Source organism: Seriola lalandi, unplaced genomic scaffold (genome assembly GCF_002814215.2).
Source record: "Seriola lalandi dorsalis isolate HSWRI2012SDOR001 ecotype SW California unplaced genomic scaffold, Sedor1 jcf7180002054982, whole genome shotgun sequence".
NCBI classification, from domain to species: domain Eukaryota; kingdom Metazoa; phylum Chordata; class Actinopteri; order Carangiformes; family Carangidae; genus Seriola; species Seriola lalandi.
Window position 1 is genome coordinate 446,473 of NW_019525531.1, and position 11,431 is coordinate 457,903.

Genomic DNA, 11,431 nt, shown 5'->3' on the forward strand with positions numbered 1-11,431 from the left:
TTTTGAGTGTATGTGAATGACGCCCATATTCTTCTATAGGTAGTTATTTTACCTCAGTATCTGATGTCATGCAGGATAAACAAACACAAAAACTAACACAAATAAGTTTATTTATTTGCAGTGATAAAAATAGTCATGACCAATATAAACTACATACATTCTGCATACCTAATAATAAAAGTTTACATAGCATTTAACAACACTGGCCTTACATAGAAATATTCTTTTACATTCCTTACCTCAAAACTTTTCTAGAAATAAACATTGACAAAAAATAGAACACAATAACAGCCTTTGGGATATTTGTGAATAACTTAAGCCTTTAAAGAAATAAAAGAAAAAACATCTAGATGAAAAAATTTAAGAGAAAACAAATAATTAAAAAAACTATATGTAATGCACACAATCTTCCTCTAGGTGGCGGCATGTCTTCACACTCCTGAGTTTGATATACACTGGCCCTTTACAACACTGTTCAAAATGAATGAGTGTGAAAAAACTTGAAATAACATGATAACATACAGTTACATCAAATATAGATTACTGAAATAACAGAGGACACAATTTCTAAAAGAAAACTAACACAAAAAAACACAGAATAAAATTAAAATGTGACTTTCAGTTCAGTAGAAAAGGAAACCAGGAGCTGATGTTACTAAAAAAGATTTTGCTTTGCAGTCATCAGGTATCTTGTATTTATCACATTATAGTGGATATGACTGTTCACAAAGTCTCATTGTGAGGACTGGACCAAAACTGAACTGGTCCCCCCAAGGTAAAAGATTTGGTTTTAAGATTAGGATAAGTAGGTCACCGAGGAATTGAAAGTCAGTGCAATGTCCAGCTATATGACAAAAACTATTTTTGTGTGTGTGTGTGTGTGTGTGTGTGTGTGTGTGTGTGTGTGTGTGTGTGCGTGCGCGCGCTACTGTATTGTAATGTTTCAGAGGACCAATAAGGGCTTGGACCTTATGAGGTCTGTTCTCACTGCTACAAAGTGTTAAAACTGGGTTTAAGATCATTTTAGAGTTACGCAATGGAGTGTCCTCAGAAGTGTGTAAATATAAACTTTGAACATGTAAGATGTCCAACTGAATCATTGAGTGAATGCTCTTCATATTTGGCCAGCAAAAATGACCCTTGACCCTTCATTCACATTAATTACAACAAATCAGGAGTATCTTCTAGTGTCTATTTCCTGTCGGATTATGCAACATTCATGCCATGTTTGCAAAAAGAAAATTTTATAAAAAATATTTGTAAATACTGACTTTGGGCCATATTTACCACCAAAAGTTGCCTTGTAGTCACACCGGAGTATTTGAAATTATTTTATTCAGCTTTTTTTTAACAAGCTTTTTTTATTTTGTTACATATTTCTAGGGATATTTCTATCAACAAATGAAACATAACCGTGTATGGCTCCCCTTTTGATCAACTAATTAATCTGATTTGAGTGTTTGCAGCCATTTTGCCACCATCTCTTTTACACTTTGCATTTACACATCCAGCTCCAAAGTGTGGCTGTTTCTTTCCAAGTTTTCAAGTTAAATTTTACTCAAACACTGCATATTGCTTAGTTAAACTTAAAAATATCTTCAGTGTTACACCAGTGAGCCAGGTAGCTAGCTAAGTGGTTACAGCGACAAGGTTGTTAAGGTTTAAGCTAGCCAGACAAGCTAGCTTTAGCCTCCAAAGCTGCAGCGTTTAGGCTATTTAAGCTAGCATTACACGCTAAGAAGTCTACTCCAGTTTTTGCCTAAATTTGATTTGCTTTTGTGTATGCTTTGTGCTCATTTGCATAATAATTATTCTTTGTACTTCATCCACATATACTCACAAAGAAAAAACACGAGCTTCCCTCGTTACTCCATACTCAGCCTTTAGCACAGTTTTTCACACACTGACGTTTAAGTGATCCAGCTGTGGAGGTTTTCTGAGCCACGTTCCCAGACCTCCAACCTGCAGAGCTCCAGTAAACTGCTGCAGCGCCCTCTGGTAGCATCCAGCAGCCATTTTGGAGCCACAGTATGTCCCTGTCGCGGCTCCTGCGTCCGATATCTGGCCATTCAACTGAAAAAGAAAGACAGAAACATGAGTTAATGAATTGGGATTTGTGGATTATAAGTACATATTGTACAGTGGAAGGGTTCATGTTGAGTTCTCAGCTAAAAATAACACTTCCATCTGTTGTGCTGTTCAGCCTCATCAGAATGGCACCTGTCCCATGAAAATGGGTATTTTACACAGCAGACATTATGACTTGTCACTGCAGGTGAAGCCCAGGTGTAACTAATATCATTCACGACCAGTCCCTTCGGTTCAGGTTTCCCTGTAAGCCGTGCCGGTCATTCAACAGCAAAGACCGAGAGTTGACCTCTGAATCGTGGATAGTGTTGTCAGTGACATCTGTGTTTGTCAAGTGAGATTGTCAGCAATTAGAAAGAGCTATTAGGCCAGACTGCAGAGTGAAATGAAAATGGTTGGCAAACTTTTGACACTAGAAAGCTGCTTTCACATTCATGTGCTGAAGTTTAAGAGTGTATCAGTTTTAATCAATCACGATCAAATATGCAACTTGCATAAATGTGTAAACTTAAAACCTCCAGAACACGTACACTGAGTCATGGTGTGTTCAACAGTTAAACTTTGGGGGGAGAAAATACATGAAAAACTTCTTGTTTTGATGAAGATGGAGTAGATGTAATTTGAAGAATTACTAATGAGGAAGTTGATCCTTTCATGGAAAAACTGCATCAAACACAGATTATTATTCCAAACAGAATATTTGTACGTGTTAAAACATTAAGGATCTTTGGTTTCCATCTCTACTGTACAGTCCGTCTTTCATGTGTCCCTTTAACTCTTCTTCAAGTCACTGATTCTCTCAAACACAGATTATTATTACAAACAGAATATTTTTATGTGTTAAAACATTAAGGATCTTTGGTTTCCATCTCTACTGTACAGTCCGTCTTTCATGTTTCCCTTTAACTCTACTTCAATCACTGATTCTCTCAAACACAGTAAGGGAGGCCAGGGATGGTTGTAATATAGGTCAGTTGTATTACTTCCAATTTCTCCAATCAGGAACAAGTTAGGAATCATCTGATTCACTCTGTATCTGCTCGATTTAGTCCTTATTCCACCTGTGAGGAAGTAGCTCCCTAAATCTATGTTTTCAGTGCTAATGTTTTAGCTGTTAGCTGTAAATTAAGCTAGTTCGTGGCAAGAGTCTGGGTTAGGTAACAACAATACACTTACACTGACACACACACTCAAATGTTCAATTGTTAAAGCTGGTGAACATTTCACATTTTGTTTAGTTTTATAATCATGTTCAAGTGTCTTATTATTACTATGACTGACAGTAACTACACACACACACACACACACACACACACACACACACACACTAAACCAGACATTTTTTGTTTGTGTTGCAGAAATAACACTTACACCATTTAATAGCAGACATGTGTAACTAGTTTGTATTAAATTTTGAACGCACTGACACAGACTGAAATGTCAAAAATGTGTCAACCATCCCCGGTCTCGCCTACCGCTGTCAATTCATTGTTTCTCTGTCCCTCATCCAGTCTTTTCAGCTCTGTCTTTATCTCCCCCTGTGCACAACATTTATAGCTCTTTCTCAAAATGCTTTGTGTCCTCTCTTCCATGTGATATTAAGAGCAGCTTCTCTTACAATGATTTCAGCTGCTTCTGTAAATAATTACGACTCTGTCTGCCGTCATCAAACTTTAAACCCAGGCCGGTTGTGCCTGGCACAACTCTCTCAGCATACATATTTTAATCTCACAGTGGAAATCAAACCTCTCTTTTAAAAGCATTGTTATAATGTGGCAGAGCTTGAACCCGATGTGGCATTTTTAATAAAGAGGAATTGCTGCCATGTGCTAATGAATCAGCTGGTAGACCCAAGCCGCTAACTCAACTTGTTTGTTCATCTTTTACTGGTGTAGAGTAATGACTGCTAATGCTTCATAGTCTTCATGAGCCTTCCACCCTGTTTTCTTTCAAATTAAAAAATCAAACTGTACATAAGAGTTCCCTCCTCCCGGTTGTAACCCTCCATCAACCAGCCAAGTTGCAGGAATTATCATCTCAACCTCCCCTTCCTGAGTTACAGCACTGAATGGCCAGAAGTGATTTTGCTGAACATTATGATGTCACAGTGAAGTTGACTTTTGACCATTTGGATACATTTTTTCCGTACAGACATTTTAGTTAAATTGTGTAATAATTAGTGAATGAATTTGTGAGTTATTACCAAAACATGTTTTGTGAGGTCACAGTGTGTCAGAAGGGATGAAATCCTCTCTGGGTGTTCCTGATATATTGCATGCACAAAGAACGGTTGTCATCACGACTGTGACCTTTGACCGCCAAAATCTAATCAGTTCATTTTTGAGTCTTAGTGAATGTTTGTGCCAAATTTGAGGAAGGGGTTACTGAGATATCACGTCCACAAGAAAGGGATGGACAACCTGAAAACAATATGTCTCTGGGTCTGACTGTCGCAGGCGTGGTGGAATAAAAATAGAAAAAAAAGCATGCAGCAGCAGAGAGACCCCCCTCTCTGCCCCTCCTGACATGAAGCTGCTCTAGGTTCAGTGTTTTCCTCATTCAGCGTCTCTGACCCACCTGCTGCTGCAGCCTCTGCCAGCGGGCAAACAGGGAGCTCCTGCAGAGCTGTGACGGCGTCCCAGAGTCCCTTCTCCTTCCTGTGGAGGTGCTGATCTCCTCCAGGCCTCCATCACCGCAGCTCCAGTTTACGCTGACGTTTGGGGCCTTCCCCACAGGCCGAACCTCGTTGCTGCTCAGACCTGACAGAGAAAAACCACAGGTAAGGCTTTAGAATGCATAGACAAATGAATAATTTCTCCATTGATTAGACAGAACACTAGTCGACTAGTTTCAAAGTAAGACTAACTAACCCTCCTCCACTCAGACTAGTTTCAGATTACATCCCTGTTTATCCAGAGTCATATAAAATATGAACCATTTGTGTGAAATTTTGTCATAATTGCTGTGTAGTCTTGAGTAATTGCTAAAAAGTGTTTTGTGAGGTCACCATGATCTTGACATTTGACCTTTGAACCCCAAAATCTATACTGTCCATGAGAAAAGGATGGACGAATGGGCAACTGGAAAACAATATGCCTCCGGGACGGAGGCACAAAAACACAGTCACTCAAATGAAGAGGAACTCATCACTTCCTGTGTAACAGCGTCGACCTGCCAGATTGTGAGTGTGCAGAACAACACGTACTGTATCACTGAGAAAGATCAATATTGTATAAGCGTGTCAATCGGGCGGTTTAAGACATACAGCTGAGCAGCACCCGCCGGCGGCGGTAGGGGAGGGGCAGGTGCTTGACGGGTGCGAGGCGGCGTGTCAAGGCTCTGCCCAGGTGACCCGTGTGGCTCAACGTCCCCACCGTGAGGCTGTGCAGGTAAACCGGCTCCACCAGGTGAGACAGGAGTGCCCCCTGGAGTCCCACGACGCTCCACCTGTTGAGACAAACAATTAAAAAGAAAATACACTCTGGGCAGAGTCATGATGGCAGTTTGACGGCTGTGAAGATTTTCACTTGGGGACGATTAAAGTTTGACCAGTGTTCAACTGTCTAGAACGCAGCAAGATGCTCCTCTGCTGCCTGAACCCAGTGAACACATCATGAACACCACCTGCAAATTCCCTGAAATAGACCGGCTGGATGAGAGAGCACCAAGATGACGTGACACAATCAGCTTCTCCTGCATGTTTGTTAGTCTAATGAAGAAGTGAGCTCCACTGTATCTGTGGTCCTGAACCTGGTCCTGCACCTCACCTAGTAGTGTAGACAACTACTTCTCTGTTTAGCTTGAGGTGTTGCCCAAAATAGTTTTGTGTGTTTTCTGATTGACTGAATAACAGCAGATATTTGTCACAGGTAAAACCAGAAATGGCAGATTTGTAGCTGCAGTGTGAACAGAGCTATGAAGAAATATTAACATGTATTACAGGATACCAACAGCTTATTCCAACTTGGGTTTGATTTTCCATTACAAGTCCCCATTTTTACAATGGGATAAACAAACTGAAAACAAATGTATTAAATATCAGGAAACAGCTTCCAGGACTGAGTCACACTCACTTTGCCATTTTGTCGGTGCAGGACATGGTGACCAGAGGTTTACCCGGTGACACGCCGTCCCATTTCTGATTGGCTCTCCGTGCCGTGACCGGCAGCGTCCCCTCGCCTCCGTTCACCTTCACTCTCAGGTGACAGCGAAACCTCCTGCTGGGGTCTGACGGAGGAGGAGTCAGGTTAGGGTCTAACACTCAACACTTTACTTTCATGTCCAGGATTTTCATTTTGTAGCCTGATTCAGTAACATTTTCTATTACAGGTGTAATTGTGTAGTAATTTTGTGGTAATGTGAAGTAAAATCAGAATAATGCCAAGTTGTAGTTGTATAATTACTGGGAATTACTGTAAAATATTGGGTTATGGAGTAAAATTAAAGCAGAATGAAGAGGGCCGGTTGGTAGATATATGGGAATTGTTATAATAAAAATACAACCCACATACAGGGTAAGACAGGAGAGTTGTTTCTGTATAGACTACCATTAATATTGATAGCATTAATATCTCTTATTGCATTGTGTAACACCAAGTCTCATATTTTAACTGTCAACATTGTTGTCGTCCAAAATAACTGCAGCAGCCAGTTTGCGCCACACAGCAAAGTACTTTTACTCTATAATTACCCAATATTTTTACAGTAATTATGTCACAACGGTCCCCAGGCCTTAGTGTTTTATGTCTGTCTTGTCATTTCCTGTTTTATTTTGGTAGTTTCCCTCTTGTGTCTTTACTTCCTCCCGTGTGATTACCTGCCTTCTCCCTAATGTGTTTCACCTGTGTCTCGTTATTCCCAACAGTATTTACGCCCTGTGTGTCCCTTTGCACTTTGCCAGTTTGTTTTCTTCCCCAGTGAGTTACTTACCAGCGTTTTCCTGACTGCCCTTCGGAGCGAGACCGTTTCTGTTACCTGTTTCCTGAGATCTGCCTGTTCCCTGTCGGTATCGCTGCCTTCTTCTGCCTGTCTGTGATCAAGACAAGATCAATAAACTGCCTTATTGTTAACTGCCTCTCTGGTCGTGCTTTTGGGTTCAACCTTTGTGTCCTGAGCCTTACAAATTATACAACTTCCACTTGGCATTATTCGGAATTTACTTGACTGTTATCTCTTGGTAATTTCTACACGTTACTACATAATTAACAGCCTGTACATTAAAGGGTCACCCCTGATTCCAGGCCTTTGAATCAATGTCCATGTTTCTGATTTTTTTTCATTGATTCAAACAGTGATATTGTGTCTGTGTTCATGAACAACCAAGCCAGCAAGAGCTTTGTGGGGGGGGGGGGGGGGGGAGAGACTGAAAACATCCACAAAAATGGCGACAAAGGTGGGTAACGCAGTGCGCAGAGAAACAGAAGACAGAGAAAGTCAACTTCAAGTAATCATAGTATGAGGTGGTGGCTAGACTCCCACGGTGCGGCTTAATTAGCTCGTTAAGGAACAGCCAATCAGGCAAGTAGACTAATCACCTGTGCCTGTGTTTTCTGCTCAGCCTGGAGAGTGTGAGAGTGGGGTTAGTGTCCTGTGGGAGAGTGACGAGCTTGGTTCTCATCTTGTTCTCGTACATATCAAGCGTGCAGCCAAGGGTTGTTGTTGTTTTTCATTAGCACAACAAATAATAAATATTATCAAGTATTTCCATTTGAGTTTAACAATTTTATCAGGTTGGAAATACGAGAGCAAGTGGCTGTGAACTGTTGCAGAACATTTGAGCCTTTCCAGCATCAAGCTTCAACTTATCTGCTGAAGATGTGTCATCTACAAGGAGGAGGAACAAAGACGGAGCTGCTTAATGGAACCAGAAGTTCTGGTATTTATTAATTAATGAGTTTTATGGTGGAGTTTCCGTTTATAAATAAATGAAACTCCTCAGGGTCAGTGGGTTTGTGCAGTCACCAAGAACGTCAGCAGAACAATAGATTGTTAAAGACGTACAGTATGTATCTACAGCAAAGTGCATAATGGTAATAAATACTAAAAAGCAAAGACGGAAACGTGACAGGAAACCATGAGAGCCGATAACATCATTACCGCCATGATCTAAATGTGTTTTTCTCTCACATGCGGCTGTGGTCTCGTAGGGGCAGTTGAGTCGAGCGTCTCCGCACGGTGACGAGCTGACGTACATGTGGAAGAGGACGCCGTCCCGCAGCTGTAACCCGCCTTTATTTGCTACAAAGATCGATGGTTCCCCACCGTCTGCTGACTTACTTCAGAGAGGAGAGAGAAATAAGAGGAAGAGTCATTCAACATGAAAGAAAAAAAAAAAACAACCTCTAACTGAAGACTGACGGCACGAACTGAAAACAAGTTGGATGAAATTCTACTGATCCCTGTGGTGTAACTAATAATAATTATTGACAAGCTTATCAACGCTGGAAGATAAAGTTCACTATTAGGACCATAAGATTTCAAAGTTAGATATTTAGTTCCATGCAACACTGAATATTTGTGACTAAATCAAAGTTAGAGTTAGAAAAACACCCTCAGTTATAAATTAATGAGAGTTTAATAGTCAAAAAATCGGCTTGGTGCACGGAAATACCTGACATAACCGTTTCCCATAAGAGCCCCACCCACTTTAAAACACATACAAAAACCATGAAGTGGAATAATACAGTACAGTGGCAGATAACAAGTGCTGAGCCGTACAGCTCCATTGTTTGCAGAGACTATTAAAAACACATCAGTGAGCCTCGCTGTTTCACTGGGTGACGTGTTTCTACATCACCATGAACGCACACACACTGTAGTTTATTTTGACTTGGTCCCACACACACACATGCACACACACACACACACACACACCAAAACACACCAAATATGGATTAATCCACAGCTGAAAATAGTCCCCAACAAATGCACCATTTCCTCCAGTTTGAGTGACGTTTGCCAAAAACGACAGTGAAAAGCTGTTTTGGGGAAATTACTGAGACTATTTTAAAAAGGTAAACTATATATTTGTGATGTGTTTTTAAAGATGTACTTCTTCAGTAAGAACCAGTGGGGAGGAGCTATGTGCAGCAGCAGGGTAGAGAGGTCAGAGAGCACTGAGAGATGGACTGAGGCTACGTCCACACAGCTATGTTTTTAATTCTAAAATGCATCTCTTTTGCTACGTTTTCACCTCCCGTCCACACAACTCCTGACTTTTCAAGCACTGAAAACAGAGACCTTTGGAAACGCTGCTGGACCTGTTTTAGTTTAAAAACTCTGCACCTTTGAAAACGATGATGTAGACCCGCACAGTCGCTCCCTGATCGGCTCTCATCAGCCTTGACTACCAGTGGTAGTCACATGATAATAAAATACAATCGTTCTTTGCTGTTGCTTGTTTGTAGTATATTTGCAACTAATCAACTGCAGTCGACAATCTACTTCCTGTTTACACTGGCTCGCACATGCCCAGTGTACATGACTGCTCGGGTAGGTGTGTGTTTTCAGGTGTGTGAGTCTGGACAGAGATCGTTTTCTTTTGAAAATGAAAACGTAGTAGTGTGGACGTAGTATGACACACTGCTGCTTCTGTTTTTATTGTTAGATTTGTGGACAATAGGAGAAAGAAAAGGCAACAAAGACGAACATAAATATTATAGTTTGTACCAGAGCAGCAGCTCCAGCTGAGTGTACAGGAATCGAACCAGCGCCCTTCTGCTGACGACTTCAGCGTGGCAGTCGCTGAGCGTCGAGTCGCGGTCGGTCACATAGTCCAGGTCCAGACACTTAGTCCCCGTGGCCAGAGACACGACCTGGGCTGATTGGAGGTCAAACCCTGGAGGACAGATAAGAGAGAGAGAGGATAGTTAGAGCTGTAGGAACAGAAGAGAGGAACCACAGCTCAGATCTTTGGTGACTCACTGAGCAAGTGATTTACCGTCTGATGGAACAAGACATTCAACATGATACAGTTCAAACAAGACGCCTCATCTGACTCTCACAATGAGAAAACAGGATCTGTGCTCGCGCCCCGCCCCCGCCTCAGCGTCCCGTCACAGCCACATTAACAGGCTGAGAAGGGCTGATGAAAAGTGTATGACTGAACAATCACTGCACCGCCTCAAAAAAAAAAACAGGCTGTTGTGTTGCAATCTGGCCTCATCAAAGATTCGCAGGATGGTAAAGATGACTGCCTCCCTTCGAGATCCACGGGGTAATCTGAGGTAACTCGTTTCTTTGAGTGACGGTGACACCCTCTCATGTAAGAGGGACTCAGACGCTTCTCTTCTGCCTGCTTTAAATGATGAGCTCAGACAAGTGGCAAAACATTTTCATCCACGCTCTTAAAGTGATAATCCAGTGCTGCTGCTGCTGCTGCTGCCGCCGTGTTTCTTCACTTTGCAGACACCATGGGGGAAAGAAAAGGACTGTAGCATCCTTTTCTTTGGATTTCTGCTCATACAGTGAAGTTCAGAAAGTGTTCAGACCCCTTCACTTTTTGCTCACTTCATTTTGCTGTAGATTTAATTTAAAACGGATAAAATTGCCTTCATACTTTCTTATTTACAGCCCAACCTATCCCAAGATTCATTGCGTACCAGTAATGAAAATAATATGGCAGTGAACAAAACCAATAGAGAGCGCGAGGATTACACCTTTAAATGTAAATAATGGGTTTCAGCTCAGTTCAACAGCTAACGGTTCAACTGTTAAAACCAACGGCCTTAAAACCTCAAGTTTTTGTGAGAAAATGTTACATGTTGTCAAGGTTGCTAGGTGATACAACAGTAAAGGCAAAAATCCTCCAACCTAGGTCAGAACGCGTCATTTTGCATCGGGCTACAATGGATACAAAGGGCCACACCTTCGTACAATACGTCCTCTGAAGGATGCGGCCCCTGAATTGGACACAGTTTACATGTCGGGATAAAAACCAGAATAGGAAGTCCCAGGAGCTCTCTGTGGTTAACTGTGGCGTGGTATAGATCAGGGCAAGGGTCTAAAACCGTTTCTAAAGCTTTGAGTGTTGCCAGGAGCACAGTGGCCTCAGTAAGTGTGAAATGGCAGAAGTTTGGAACCACCACCGGTTCTTCCTAGAGAGGGAGGAGAGGCCTTGGTCAGGGAGGTGACCAAGAACCAAGAGCATGGGGAGAAAGATTCTCTGGTCTGATGAGGCAAACCTGAACCATGTGGGCACAACTCCAAACGCTACTGCACTGCTCATCACCTGGATAACAGTGAGAGTCTGGACCGTCGTGTCTCCACCACTCACCTCTGGTCATTACGATCCCTGCCAGGACCTTGTGACGGGCGTGCGAGGTAGAGAAACAGCTGTCTGTCA

The 11,431-nt window shown here is 41.9% G+C and overlaps 1 protein-coding gene across 1 annotated transcript in view; it reads right to left on the minus strand.

The window, feature by feature from the left end:
- Positions 1-93: 93 nt before the first annotated feature.
- Positions 94-11,431, minus strand: part of LOC111647080 (inactive double-stranded RNA-specific editase B2-like) — a 42,406-nt gene continuing 31,068 nt past the window's right edge. The window contains exons 5-10 of the mRNA XM_023396696.2: positions 9,757-9,925; positions 8,215-8,363; positions 6,162-6,315; positions 5,354-5,535; positions 4,666-4,847; positions 94-2,073 (exon numbers count right to left, since the gene is read on the minus strand). Of these exons, the coding sequence (XP_023252464.1) occupies positions 1,897-2,073; positions 4,666-4,847; positions 5,354-5,535; positions 6,162-6,315; positions 8,215-8,363; positions 9,757-9,925 (1,013 nt within the window). The 3' untranslated portion in view covers positions 94-1,896. The remainder of the gene's footprint in view (positions 2,074-4,665; positions 4,848-5,353; positions 5,536-6,161; positions 6,316-8,214; positions 8,364-9,756; positions 9,926-11,431) is intronic.